The sequence below is a fragment of the Mauremys mutica genome, chromosome 2 (assembly GCF_020497125.1).
Source record: "Mauremys mutica isolate MM-2020 ecotype Southern chromosome 2, ASM2049712v1, whole genome shotgun sequence".
Lineage (NCBI taxonomy): Eukaryota > Metazoa > Chordata > Testudines > Geoemydidae > Mauremys > Mauremys mutica.
In genome coordinates this window covers 248,018,910-248,033,749 of record NC_059073.1, presented here as the reverse complement: position 1 = coordinate 248,033,749, position 14,840 = coordinate 248,018,910, and the positions used below count along the sequence as shown (strand labels likewise).

At 39.0% G+C, this 14,840-nt stretch overlaps 1 protein-coding gene across 9 annotated transcripts in view; it reads left to right on the top strand.

The window, feature by feature from the left end:
- The window catches only part of PPP1R9A (protein phosphatase 1 regulatory subunit 9A), a 254,557-nt gene extending 242,600 nt beyond the window's left edge, over window positions 1-11,957 (top strand). For 7 of the 9 annotated variants that reach the window (XM_045004337.1, XM_045004336.1, XM_045004335.1 and 4 more), the window contains 4 exons: window positions 2,029-2,227; window positions 4,431-4,550; window positions 7,960-8,142; window positions 9,667-11,957. In XM_045004337.1, coding sequence (XP_044860272.1) covers window positions 2,029-2,227; window positions 4,431-4,550; window positions 7,960-8,142; window positions 9,667-9,879 — 715 coding nt within the window. In that variant the 3' untranslated portion in view covers window positions 9,880-11,957. The remainder of the gene's footprint in view (window positions 1-2,028; window positions 2,228-4,430; window positions 4,551-7,959; window positions 8,143-9,666) is intronic. The other 2 variants (XM_045004340.1, XM_045004338.1) reach the window with 1 other exon arrangement.
- Window positions 11,958-14,840: the final 2,883 nt, after the last annotated feature.

The following is a 14,840-nucleotide window of genomic DNA, read 5'->3' as shown; positions in this document are numbered from 1 at the left end:
CCTATTATAATGCTTTGTTCCCATTAGAGCGACTGATTGATGTAGAATTAATCATTTTGTCAGATATATGCTTCATGCACTATTTTGCCATTGTTGGCATTTGTACTGATAGTACTCTCCTCTGTGACCACCACTGGTCATAGATAAATCAGAACTGCCTCAGTTCTGCAATGCAGGTGGGAAACATGAGCTCTCCTGCCCATGTAGCAGAATGAGCCTACATGTTATCAAGCCCAGCAATGTAGAGAACACCTCTATTCTTCCCTGCACAGCAAGATTTTAGGAAAGATCTGGGGTAAGCTTAAGGGAGGAGCAGGAGTGAGTCTGATGGATCTTCCACTGTGTGGATGGCCATCTTTACTGGGGAGGGGGATTCCTGCTCTGCAGCTGTGGGTGGACCTTATGCCAAACGTGGCTACTCATTGGCCTAGAGCAATCAGGCTTGTCTGCTCCAGCTGGAGAACAGCTGATCATTTTCTGCTTACTGTAGTTAAATAAGCTGCTTTTTTTTACGAGCTGAAGTTGCATTACATGTTTTTGTAAACGTACATGGTCATTTGCCCAGCATTTCTCTGGGCTGGCAATAGAGTTCAGTTAGTATTAATGGCCTGTACTTTGAGATATGGTACGCTCAGAAAAAACAACACTTAGGCACTGTTCAGTTCTCATCTACCACCAGCTTGCTTTGGTGGTCATTTACCCTCTCATTACCTCAGTTTCTCTATCTGCAAAATGTTGCAATACTTCCTACTTCACAGAGCTGCTGAGGATTAATAAGTAGGTAAATGGTTGTAAATCAGTTTGAAGGCTTGAAGTGATAAGTATTACTTCCCCTTCTTAAAAATACTGCAGCATGCTAATATATGGGGATATTTGGAAATTGAAATTTTAAAATAAATATGGCTCTAGGTTTTGTACAATCATTATAACTACATCCAGATTTCATTAGAGCAAATAAACGTCTCCACCCAACAAAATATACTTAGCTCCGTGTGCCTGCTCTGAAACCCTAATAAGCCCTCTTGATCTAGATTGTATTATTCTAAAGTTAGGGTAACCAACTAAAACGATGTGTATGCATGAAAGAAGAGCCTTTTGAAGTGTCCCAGCCTTACGAATATACCCACCATATACAGATAAAAAGCATTAGAAAGACAGAGGGCTAAAATCCTGCTCTGACACCACTATAAAATTCAGGGGGACTCCATTAATTCCAATGGAGTTATGCCAGATTTACATTGGTGGCCAAGGGTGCTGAAACAATTTGTATAGTAGGAGTGCTGATTGCTATTGAACCAAACTGTAAGCCCTCTCTGTGATGGAAACCACTTCAAGCCAGGGGGTGCTCCTGCACCCCAAGTTCTAGCACCTATGCTGGTGCAACTAAATACAGACTTTTGCAGTGAGATCCGGGGGCAGAGTTAAATACATGTATTTTAAAGCAATAGAACCATTCAATTCTGAAACAGGCTGTCATAAATCCTGCTCAAAAGGTATCTCAAATTATAGCCAAAACTCATGAGCCAAATTCTGGCCTCAGTTAGGTCCCAGCAGCCTCAGTGATTCTCGAATGTAAAATCTTTGGGCCAGGGGCCAAGACTTTATAGCTTGTCCATAAAGCACCTAACACACTTGGACACAATATAGGTAATAATTTACCCTGTTATTCTTATAACTGTTAGCTTTTCCTCAGTGATGACATTCCATTCATTCTATTTTTGTTTTAGCAAAAGGCAAGCTCATCATTTGATTAGGCTTACCTAAAAAAAACTTAATATAGAAAAGTCTTTAAAATTTATATCAGGATAGTGATATTACCTATAGAGAACTTGAGTTCAAAAACTACCCTTTTCTCCCTTTATCTAATGGTATGTTTTCAGAATGCCAATACCTACAAGTTATTTTAGTGTTCAACCATGTTTTTAGAAGTAATTACTCTTTTTGTAATTATGTTATTTTAAATAATTATTAATTTGTTTATTGAGTTTTATACCCTAACACAGATCCCGGCTCCTTTCTCTTAAACAGGACCACTAGAGAGATGCTGGAGAGCTCAGCAAGCAATGCATCTATGTCAGAGCGATCCTCCTCTCTCCCCTATAGCATACCATTCACATGGTATGGAGAGAGTGGCAGGGGATCCAATTCTTCCAGCAACCTGCCTTCATCTAGCAGCTCAACTGAACCATCCTCTGAAAATCTAAGTCCAGCTAAAAAAGAGTCCAAGGTAGAAAACAAAAAACTACTGTATTCCCAGTATGTGGGAAGCTCAATGCTTCAGGAGAAATAAAGAGCCAATGTGGTAATACTGCAATAAACAATGCATGGTGTTCATTGTACAGTAAAAACACATCATTTTTAATACTACCATTCCAGATTGTATATTCCTTTTTATTCCGTCTCTCTTTCGATGTATGTTACTAGTAAGATAGGTATGATGTGCTGCACCATACCAAATGGCACCAGTGAAAAATAGCATTTTTATCCACAGAACAAATGCTAGATTTGTGTATTAAATTACAGATATTTTACTGCATTCTTCAGGACTGATTGTCAAGGGGAGGGAATATCTAACGCCGTTTAACCTCTCAAAGTGAGATGTTTGCAAACTAAGAAATGTCAATAATGTACACTGTTTGCAGTGTTGTTGTACCCTGTCGGTCCCAGGATATTAGAGAGACAAGGTGGGTGAGGTAATAGCTTCTATTGGACCAGCTTTTGTTGGTGGAAGAGATCACTTTCGAACTTCACTGTTAGTTATTTGCCTTTTTTCCACAATTTCAAATCTGCCTTTTGCACATGTTGGATATCAGATTTAATTCCATTTCTGAAAATATTTGAAGTTAAAAACATGAATTATTTAAAATATTTCTGTGATTCCTTTCTATGTGCACGAAAGCTTTCAGCATGATAGCCCTAAAATGTATTGTACATAACTTTCCTGTGTTGTTTAATCTGTTTTCATCTGTGGGAAATATTTCTCTAGCAGAATATACCTTGTTAGAGCCTGTGCACATCACTATTTATATTGGGCTGGAAAGGAAACTGAAGTGGTTCTGACCCTCCTTTTCAGGAGTGAGACTCCAAGTGACATTCATTTTTCACATATGCAGTAGCAATTTTCGAAGTTTTCAAGGGCATTTACCATTCCTTAGGGCCTACAAAGGATCCTACAAGATTGCAGAACTCTGACTGGAAACAAAATCTTACCATTATGCGGAGAGAAATTACCTGTTATGGATTAAGCAAAAATAGGGCACATAAAAGTGACACAGGGTGTGTGTGTGTGGAGGGGGATTTTCAAAGGGATAAAGAGTATAGTTGGGTGTACCCAACTTTCATGTGATGTCATTATCCCACTAGTTCTCCAGAGGGACTTCCAGCAGAAAAGGGGAGGTCAAGGCTTGATATTCTTCATATTTTTTTAAACAAGCTAGTTGAAAAACGTGTGGGTATTTTTGTTGTTTGTTTCTTTGCACTGACTTACACTTTTTACATTATTGCACGTTCGTCTCTGGATTTTAACACCAAGGATGTGGAGCCTGGATCTGTTTGTTTTTTATTGACCCTCAGGCGCGTCAGGAATTTCTTAATTTTTGTTGTTTTGAAATTGAACTGTTTTCCAAACTCTAATGCAGATCTGTTGCCAATTGTTGTGTTCCCCAATGGTGATTTTTATGAATTTCTAGGAATATATATGAATCATGGAGTAATATTTTGCTCATCCTTGCTATACAGTATAATATTTGTCATTTCATTTTTAAGGAAAATGTCTATTTTGTGGTTACTGTTGCAGTGAATAGCAGCACCTAACATCAGAAGGTCTCCTTTACCTTCTGTCTTATCTAAAGGTTTAGGCAAAGAGTTTATTTAGGGCCCAATCCAAAATGGATTCACAGGATGATTTTCTTGCCTTTTCAATAGTGACTTTCATTTCTCCCTCATAATCCACCCTTTCTCCTACCCATTGTGTAACTGCATGTGCTGTGTTTGTCCCAAATGTGTGGAGGGCAGGCATTCTGGAAGACTGCAAATGCTATTGATCAGCCATGAGAAGCAGTGAAGTTGGCAGCCTCAGAAGGGGCAGGGAGTGTCATCTCTAAGTGGAAGCCTGGAAATTGCTCTCAGACATCTTTGTTACTAAGACACTAACCTGGCAAAAATGTCTCTTAAGTACATACCACAGTAATATGTTGTTTGCACTGTTTTTGTAGCTGTGTTGGTCTCTCTAATACCACAGTAATAGACATATCACATATTATTTCACAAATCATTAACAGTAATAAAGATTGGGCGTCCTTATAATAATTGGTTCAATAAATTATTGAAATCACTCCTGAACTATGCCAGCCTGGAGGGAAAAAGCAAGTCTCCTACAAGATGTGTGTATAAGATCTTATGTTGACTTTGACCCATCTTTTTGTCCTCAGAATTTCACATTCACTGATGACTTCAGTCCCAGCAGCACAAGCTCAGCTGATCTGAGTGGTTTAGGAGCAGAACCGAAAACCCCTGGTTTCTCTCATTCCTTAGCATTATCATCAGATGAGGTATGTCTCTGTCATTCTTACAATGGGCAAGAGTTAATTTCTTTCTCCAATAGGATTTTTCTTAATAAGTATTCAGATGATAGTTTTTCTAGAAAACTTCATTGGAAAAGAATAATATGATTCCTGGTTTGCCTTTTATTACAGTATTTTTCATACTTCAGTATATATAGGAAATAAAATAGGGAAATAACAAAATAAGATTGGATTCCTAACAGGGCATTGGAGCTGTGCTCTGGCTCCGCTCTAGCTCTAGGCAAAAACCTGCAGCTCCACTGCTCCGGAGCTGCTCCGCATTCCAGCTCCGGGCTCTGCTCCAAATCCCATGCCTTTGCCACCATTTCATTTCTGTATATTTTTCCTATATTTACATTTAAGTACATGCAAAGGGACCAGTATACACAGTTTGTTAATGTCATTTGTTAAAATAAATATAACTGGGATGCCTTTGAGGGAATATGGAGTGTGGGCTAGCTCGGGTGTAGAGGTCTGGTATAGGCAGACCAGCTGGTGAAGCCATTTATGATTGAATTTTAAGGACAAAACTTCAGCGGTGCCTCCACCCAACCTCCGTGTGTGTGATGAGTAAAAAATCACCCATCTGTGCAGTTTTTGCACATTATTACACATGTCTATAATATGTAAACTTTATATCATGCACACTTGCATTCAGTTTGTGCTTGGTTTGTGCAGGCACAGTAGAGTTGACCTAAATTCTGTGCTGTTTTTTGACCAGAGGTTTGTCTTGTTTTGTTTTTGTGCTAGTGTGCAAAAATTGTGCCCATTGGATTGGGTGCCAAAATTACATGTCACAAACAGAAGCTATGTTTTGAAAATGGGGTCCTAAACCGAGCTTGCTAACGGCACTGGGCCAGCTCCTCTGCGGAGCTACAGTTACTTACACTAGCGGAGGATGGGGACTGCTGACTCACTGAGCAGCAGATCGTGTCTCGGTCTCATGTGAACCCAGATGAGGTGCAGAGGAGCATCTTTATCTTTTTATAAACACAGAACCTGTAATCCACGGTAAATGTTATGGTGAACTCCATATTTTCTTATGTGAGATACATGCCAGAATTTGCTCTAGAGAGCTTAATTCTGAAACATCTGTTTCTATTATTTTAGGGCACTTATGTTTGTTATTAATATATTACTACTGATTAATATTAATGCCTGCTCTGCATGTGTTTAAAAGGAGCTGACTGTTACATACCGCCACAGTTGTCAAAATTTAAGTCTACGAGGCTAGAAGTCCTATAGACGCAACTTAATATGGTAGGAATATTGCTGCTGTTTAAGAGTAGATGTTTTCTATGCCCACAGTAGACTGCTGGGCAGTGGTCTATGTGAGAATAGCAAACTGTAAAGATCTGTTCATTTAGGCTCATTCATTCTACATGATCTTTCTATTTTTGACAGTACATTTCACTAAAACCTACATTATTAAATATTTTTGCTTTCTTATTATTTCACATAATTCTTATTGTGCTATGTATCTTAGTGTAGATAATACTCTGTATCCAGTACGCCAAATGATAAGTTTGAAAATGCTTCCATTTTTCTTTTTAAGCCCTCTCTCCTAATACTTTGCTGTCTCTGCAATATCCAATATAAACAGGCCTATAAAAATAAAATAAAATAATGGTCTCTCTGTTCTCTGCTGCATACTAAATAGCAGTTTCTGAATCAGTCAGTGTGTCCAGTGAGTGCTGCAGAGGATACCTACCCAGCCCTTGTTGTAGGGGATGCTGCTTGGATGAGTCTTTAGCCATTCACTGCTGACTGCTACAGATCTGGGGTTATTACTGGCACTGCCAGGAACCTCTCCCACAGACCTCCCTGCTGGAGACGACATAACCACTTGTGAGGCAAAAGAATGATAAGCAAGGGGAGAGGAGGAACACACATTCTTATTCCACTTCATACCCCAGAAATTGAGGGTCTTTGCTGCTTCCGTTGTAGTCATTGGCAAAGCTCCCATTGACCAGTGGTGCAGGATCAGGACAGGCCCTAACTAGAAAATTGTGTGCGTTGTAGTTAAGCTTTTAGCATAACCTTTCTGGGTTTGGAAATAGTTTTAACAGCACTCTGTTTTTCAATAACCGGATGTTTGCAAATCGCGGTGCTGCCCTTGCCTGAACTCTCTCGCACGCTATTACATGTTCTGTATTTTGTTTCTATAATGCTTTTCTTTCCCATTTCTTTGTTGCTCCCTCACTCAGAGCCTGGATATGATTGATGATGAGGTGAGATACTAGTGAGCTCTTTGTGGTGGACTGTGTGACCGTGGCGTGGCAATTTGTCATCTCATTTGCAGATTTGCATTTTTGATCTTATTCTGTTGTGCAGCAAATCTCCCTGTTAAAGCACAAACACAAGCCCACAGGTGTCACCCTCACCCTTCCTGCTGCAGTTTTCGGGCTTATAGCAAATTACATTCCTTGTGGTTTATTGAGGTGTTTTGTCGGGGCTGGATTCCAGAACAAGTACACTGGACTGGATCCTCCGCTGTGCTGAGCTCATGCTTGGTGCAGAGTAGGCAAAAGCTTAGGGTTTAGGGTTTATGCCATCTTTCCCCATCCTTGATCCAGGGGCCTGCTGGGGGCTGAGTCAGCCCCCAGTGCAATTTAAACCAGCCTAAAGACTGTTCTAAATTACGCCAACTGCAGCGGTCCCATAGCAACTGCTTCACTGATCAAGGATTGATCAGAGCATCATGTGTTCCAGCTCAACACCAGCATACCCCACATGCGGCACAGGGGGGAGGAGCTATGCCGGCTTCACATCACCCAGGAATCCCCAGCTGTCTCCTTTAGCACAGCTTTCCTGCTGTTTCCTTCACACAGCACAGAGCAGCCAACTCAGGGGCCAAGGATATGGCTTACTGTCTGTTCTGTACTGGGACTATGTGTCGTCTCATAGTCTTCCATAGACAATAACTTTGGCTATTTATTATCATCATCTTGAATTTTGGAGTGGTTTTTTTAAGGAATTTTTTGAATTTCATATTTTAAACTTTCCAAACATACTGTAATGCTCCTTTAAGGTAGACCACAACATTCCAGTATATCCTTAAAAACATTCTGTCCAAAGACATGTTAAAAGATTAAAACCTGGAGAGGGGATGAGAATCTTCCCATTGTGAGTTGTGCCGCCTAGCCCTAGTCAGTCATTGTCTGTGACTTCCTCTTTCTTGTGCCTGCATACAGAAAACTAAAATTACCAAGCTATTTCTGTTGCACTATGTGATATCTGGGTAGATACTGTTGTAATATATTGGTGTATCACTACTGAAGTGTTGTAATGAAGATAATACAAATACCTCTACTGTAGTGTTGCAAGTATGTGCAGCAATAAGCCATTACTAGTCAGTTTTGCCCTTTTAATTATATGCATCATATTTTTGTCACAGATCCTTGATGATGGACAGTCTCCTAAACACAGTCAGTGTCAGAATCGTGCTGTCCAGGAATGGAGCATACAGCAAGTTTCCCACTGGTTAATGAGCCTCAACTTTGAACAGTATGTTTCTGAATTCACCGCCCAAAACATTAATGGAGAGCATCTCCTTCAGCTGGATGGGAGTAAGCTTAAGGTAATGGACTATCTTGGGGACAAACTTTGAATGTTGTGTATTGTCACTGGAGATATTCTTAGAGAAAAAGAGAATTCCTTAGGAGTACAAAAAAGGACTGTGTATGGAATGAAGACAGACTATAATAATAGACATGATACAGAGGGCCAGAGTATTACTAGAATCATTTAGACCCATTTTTAAAGAAATTGAGGCCCATTTGCTTTGCAAAAAATGTGGGTGTACAATGTACCCACATCTGCATGCACAGCTCAGATAATTGCATGCATAAGTGGTATTAGCATGCACATATTTCTCATCCAACTCCATTTTGTAAAAATGTGAGCCATGTAGGATGTTAAATATCAGCACAGAAGAAGTAGAGATAAAATATCTGTAGCCTTGGCAGAATTCAAACTTTTGTTATAATTTTCAGCAAATAATATCTGTTTATTCTCAAGCATTTTTTTCCAGTTTGCATTGATTTCAATTCTCACAGTTGCAAGAAATTTATGGGTGGGCGAGTCAGATAGTAATTATTTGATGAGAGTGTCTATACTGAGATTCAAGAAGTTAAAGCTTTATAACTGTTAAAACACAAATTGTTAACAGCACATTTAAGGATATTTACTTCGAATATTTTGAAATCAACCTCTGAAAAGTTCTCAAGCCGCGTTTTTCTCACTTTTGTCTGTTAATTTCTGTTGTTACCAATGGAAATATTTTCCCCCAGTTTGTGTGTGTATGGTGAAATCAGCGTTTACTGACATTTACCGATTGAAAAAAATCAAATCCTTCCAAGCCTAAATATTGGACTGCTGGTGAAGAGAGTGTCTTATGCAGCTTTACCTTTTTTCATCAGTCCATTTATATGCTTCATTGTCAGCCTCTTTCTACCACACATTTGTCTTTCATATATATCAGGGAAGGGGTTGACCATGGATAGTATATTAGAACTAGATACACAGTTTAAAAGCTTTGATATACAAAGTGTGCATTAATTTGTTGCAATGAAATTATGAGCATATTGCTGATAAAATAAATAAAATCTGGCGTCATAGGCGCTCAGCATATGTGAAATTCAGGCCCTTAGTGTCTCAGTTGGGCACACAAAATTTACCAACTATTTGAAAATTTGGGTTTTAACCTTTCTATATCTCCAGGATTTTTTATGGGGGAAAGAATGGTCTCGTGGCAAAAGCAAAGGCTGGGACTCAGGAAATATGGGGTCTGTTCCTAGCTCTGCCACACACTTCTCCGATGCTGGGCAAATCACTTAACCTCTGTGTGCCTGTGTTTCTCAGTTGATCAGAATCATTAATATTCTATAAAATGTTTTGCTTTCCTTATGTGCAAGGCAACATACAATAGAAGGGCAAAGTATTATTTTCAGTGCATTAACTTGAATTCCTGTTTCCTACCTGACTTTAATTCAAGTTTTCACTGTCTTCTAGTTTAGTTATGTTATTATTTAATTTACATAATTTGGCCATATAAATGAAACTGTATGGGATTCTTTAATTCTCTTTCTTTCTTTAATATTAGGCCCTTGGTATGACATCTTCCCAGGACAGAGCAATCATTAAAAAAAAGCTAAAGGAAATGAAAGTGTCCATCGAGAGAGCTCGAAAAGCTCAAGAAAAAATGGAAAAGCAAAGGGAAAAGCTTAGGAAGAAAGAACAAGAGCAGCTTCAAAGGAAGTCAAAGAAACTAGACAAGTCTTCATCAGATGCAACAGAGGGCGCTAATGAGCAATGATGAGCCAGAACTACTACTATGTTAGTTAATGTGGAGATGCTTCAGGCAAAGAAACTCAAGTTGTCTACAGTACCCCTCCCATTTTCTTGTGGTCATTACACAGGAATATGTACACAAATATGATGCTATAAATCGAATGAATAGGGAAGTTTATATTGTTTGGCTACATTTTCCTGCAGTTACAATACACACTCTTATTTTTGATCTGCTGAACAATCCAAAACCATTATTTTATTTTATTTGTTATTGTTGTTATTTGCAGGCCAAGTATCCTATTTTGGAGAAACATTGAGGGGTTTTCCTTTCAAACTGCTATTTTGTATTGGGCTGCTTGTGTTTGGTCACATTGGTAACCAGTGTGACAAAGAGGGATGTGGTCCATTGCATCACAACCACATTTTGAACAGGATCCCTGTGGTAGATTGCAATGATCAGTGGAGATTTTTGATTTTGGGTAACTGGAGTTGTTCCCACATCTGTTACCATTGACTCATCTTTCTAACTGGAATCTCAACTCTTTCACTGACTCTGATATTTAGTTCTGTCTGCTGGAACAGGCTACAGCTCGCATCAGTACCTTGAAATGCCACTGTTTTGCAAACTCGGTTGTTCAGTGATTTGTAATTATATGCTGGAGTTAAGGACAGGAGAGTCATTATCTTTTCTGGGCAACAGAGGGGAGGTTGACACGCTTGTGAACTGTACAGTAATTTAATACGAGAAGGAGGTAAAGCTGCTTTACAAGGGGTTCTGAGGGTAACATTTACCCTCCCAATATCTGAGCAAGGCTGACTTTCTAACCTTGGCACAACAGCTAGATCTGTAGAGAACACTGGTCATTGTGCTCATGGGGTATACAGATAAACTTTCCTGTAACACGCTATAAGCTTCCTTTTTAAACAGATTCTGGAAAAAAAATGGGTGTTTGGAGGGGGTTGTATTTTTAAGGAAAATACCACAGCTTCAGGTTCCGTCTCCACTGAGCGCTGGGGGCAGCGAGCTTTGTGCTCTGACCTGCAGGGCTGTGATCTAATCACAACTGCTGTCTGCTGAAATGATCTCCAAATCGGAGCCTGCTAAAGGCTTTCAGTTTTCAATGAAGTGCACTTTAAAAAAAAAAAAAAAAAGAAAAGAAAATGCTGTTCAAATCAAAACAAGATTTCCTAATATTAAGGCCAACTAATATAGGCTACAATACGGAAGAAGGCTACTAAATGCAAAGCTGTCATGCACTACCTGTTTTAAATAGAGTGTCCAGAGGACACCCCCCACTAAAAATTCAGCCTTGAGGCTTACTTTGCAGAATGTTTGGAATGCTTAAATTGGCTGTTGCGCTACATACTTCAGAGATTTCTCATATAGAGATATGTCTATTAATGAAGCAAACAGTATAGTCTGGCACTGTGTGGTATTACAGTCTCTCAGCAGCCTCTATTTAAATTTTCATTATTTCTCCAAATGAATAGGACGACAATGAACAAGCTTACATAATGGGAAGACGAAGATATTACATTATTGCTTTATAGTCAATGCTTACTGTATAGTAGCATTCATAGGTTATAGCAACATCCGTTCCCTTCAATGCATTCCATAGGTATTGACATAAGTACTAATCTCTGTGTAGTCCGTCATGCCAGGAGTTAACTCTTGTTTTGTTAGTTATTAATGCAAAATTAAAAACTTGGAGTTTCAGCAGACTGAAAGTTAACTGCACATGCTGAATGATTTTTAAAGGGATTTTTTCCCCATCGTATATTTTGACATTTACCTTTTTTTTTTTTAGCTCTTCTGAAGCTCAGAGTTCTGGAATGTCTTTACTGGGATGCTATGCTCATGTTATCTAACATTTGTCAAATTTTCATTTGAATGATAATAGTATTTTTACCTGTAGAAAGCTCTGTAAATAGATGTAACTTAGTTCATTCCGTGCGAATAATCTGACAAATCTACTTAGTAATGGCTTCCTTTTTGTTTCCAAATCTACTTTCTACATGTTTCTAGTATATATTTCATTGATCTATAGACATAAAGTAATGAAACTGCTGTGAAGAACACTCTATTAAAACAGCGTTGATATTTCTGGTAGGTCTTGGTGTTTCCTAATGCTGCCAGAGAGAAAAAGAGGCCATTAGTGGAGAAATATAATTGTGGGGAGAAATCATCTCTTCAGTTGAATCTTTCTATCTCCTTTCTAGGAGACAAATTATACTACAGTGTCATGGCGACCTGGTGAAATTAATGCTCAGTTATTTTAGGAGCTTATGAAGTTATATTTAGGTAAGAGAAAGTTATCTGGAAGAAACTGGAAATGTACTATTTTAAATACAATGTTGATTAATGCATTAGATAATTATTTTCTCCTTAAGTTATGTTTACATGATGGTAATGTTTTAAGTGGTTGTACATAATAGACTGTGGGCGTGTTCCTATTTATGTTCTTTGTTTTCTTAAAAGCCCAAGGCAGACTACTGTGTGTTATGCATTGATTTTTCATTCTTGCTGTTTAGAGCAGTGTCTAGTTAACCTCGTTGTAAATCAGGTTCTGATTCTGCAGATAGCTAATTTGATTTATGTGCTAGTAATTATTGTTTTTACTGTTTTATAGAAACTTTAGAGCTAAATGGTGAATTTAAACTTTTTGTAATTATTTGAGTTTAAAATCTAACTTTAAAAATAGATTTAATCAGTTAAAAATAAAAGTATAAAATGCAAAGTGACTAATGAAAACAAAGTGGACCAAGCAGTATCTGAGTTCTGCTCTTCCTTCTATGATAAGGTATATTTTTAAGATTCCTTTTTATTAAAGATAGTCATTGATGTATGACACACACACAGTCATGTCACAATCACAGTGGGGTGTGACCAATACAGTTTGAGTGGTTTCTACAAAACCATAAAAGGTTTGTCACAATTTTTCTTTCCCATATTGAGACATGATATGCATTTGCCCATTATATATCTAATTAAAAACTCAGAATGCCTTTAACCACCTCACTGTAAGCTTCCCCTAAGAACAATGCTAGTTTAGAATAGTGTGTTACCGCTATCATAAGAAGGAACAGAATGGACACATGTCCTGTACTGAATGAATAGATGAATCTTCTGCTCCCAGCCTAGCTGGCAGGGTATCTTCCACAAATGTGACTCTAATAAGCTACTTCTGTGGCTTCCTGATCCCTGGACATCCAGTCACCAGTCCCAATGAGTAATTTAAAGCAGTCTCAGGTATTCTGTAAGGTGTGTTAGCTTCCTAGGGCTATTCTGCAGCCTGGTGTCCCTGAAGCACATCTACACTCTGGCCATATTCTCTCTAATCCAGCCATACAGCCTATGCCAGCCCTACCCCAGTTAGTTATTCTCCTGTGCTGGTGCACTCACAGCTAACTGGTTAGGTAACGTTCACCCTGTTTTGTATGTGATAACTGAGTTCTGGATCTGCTAGTGCCAATAGGTTTGGCAGCCCTAGTCTATGTACGTATGCACATCTTCTAGCTGTGAAAAGACTGTGAAAGAGTGAATGAAGGATGCAGAGAGTGGGATTTTTAAGATGTAGGAAATAGAAGATGCAAAGGTGCTCTCATAAGCTTAGCCCCAGAAAAGCTAGTGTCTTGACTGAAATCCAGCAGTAGCATTGCAACCATTCTGGAGCAAAAGGCCATGGTTTGTTCTGTACAAACTGCCAAATATGTATGGGTCTCATTCCCCATTGCCTGGTCCCTTGTGGAGCCATTTGCATCTGGGCAAGTGAGTGCTAAAGCTGTCATTCTGATTAGGTGGTGTTGGACTCCCACTGTGTACCCGTGTAAATGATTACACCAAGTGCAAAGCAATGAGGAGCTCAGCCCATTTAATGTTGCATAATGCCGATTAGTATTGTCCACCGGTTTCTGCATTTCATCTGCCTGCCTTAGCAGAGCTAATGATGTTCATGTACATAAAGCCCATCACAATTAATGGAGTAAAACTAAATAATGGAGCAAAAAAGTAACAAAAGCTGTACAGAGCTGGGTTATGTTTATATATCAGCTTGAGTAGGTGCTTTTGTGTCAGTAACCATTTATTGTGCCATGATGGAGCTGAGACAATGCTGCATTTCTAAGCAAGAATGTTCACAGGATCTAGAGCAGCATTTCCCAGAAGCCACATCAGTCCTCAACTCCCATTGATGTTAGTGGGAATTCAGGATGTTTATCATCTGGCAGCCTCAGGTCTCAGCATGTCCACTGTGCGTACAAGCACCAGCTGCCATCCATGCAATTGTGTGATCTCTAACTCATCAGCAATTGCTGTTTAGAGCACACACAGTTGTGACAGGCAACCAGAGGCAATGATGCCCCACCACAGAAGCTCATCTGCTGATGTGTTCCTGTTGAAATCAAAGAAGGCATAGGCAGCAGTATCATGTTGTGTATGTGGGGCTGGGATATACTGTTCTAGTCTACTATGCTGTGCTATGGAACTGAAAATCAGAAGGAAAGTTTTGTGTTTCAATAGCCGTGTTTCTTTAAAAAGTATCTTAAAGAGTGATTTGTACAGGGTGCCAGATCTGGGATTTAAGGACCGTTTTCAAAAACAAGGTTTATGTGTCAATTCCTTAGCAGTGTTTTCAAATGGGTAGAAAAATTTTGTGTCTGAGAGGGAGACAAGCAAAGTAATGTTGTTTTGGGACCTAATCCTGTTCCCACTGGAGTTTTGTCATTGAGTTCAGTGGGGGCAGGATTGAGCCTTTTAATAGCACTTGCTTAGTCCTGTGCTGTGCCTCAGCTAGAGAGCAGGCAAACTGGTTTATAGCTTTTGTTTTGTAAGCTTTCAAATCTCAGAAAACCCGTAACTTGGTCCCAAAAGCTGAAAAATAGAAAGTTGGTTGAAAAAGACAGCACATATTTGAGCAACTTGGATGTCTTTAACAGTTCAAATGAAAGGGGCAGAGTTCACAGAGCATTTTTTTTATCAATGATTCA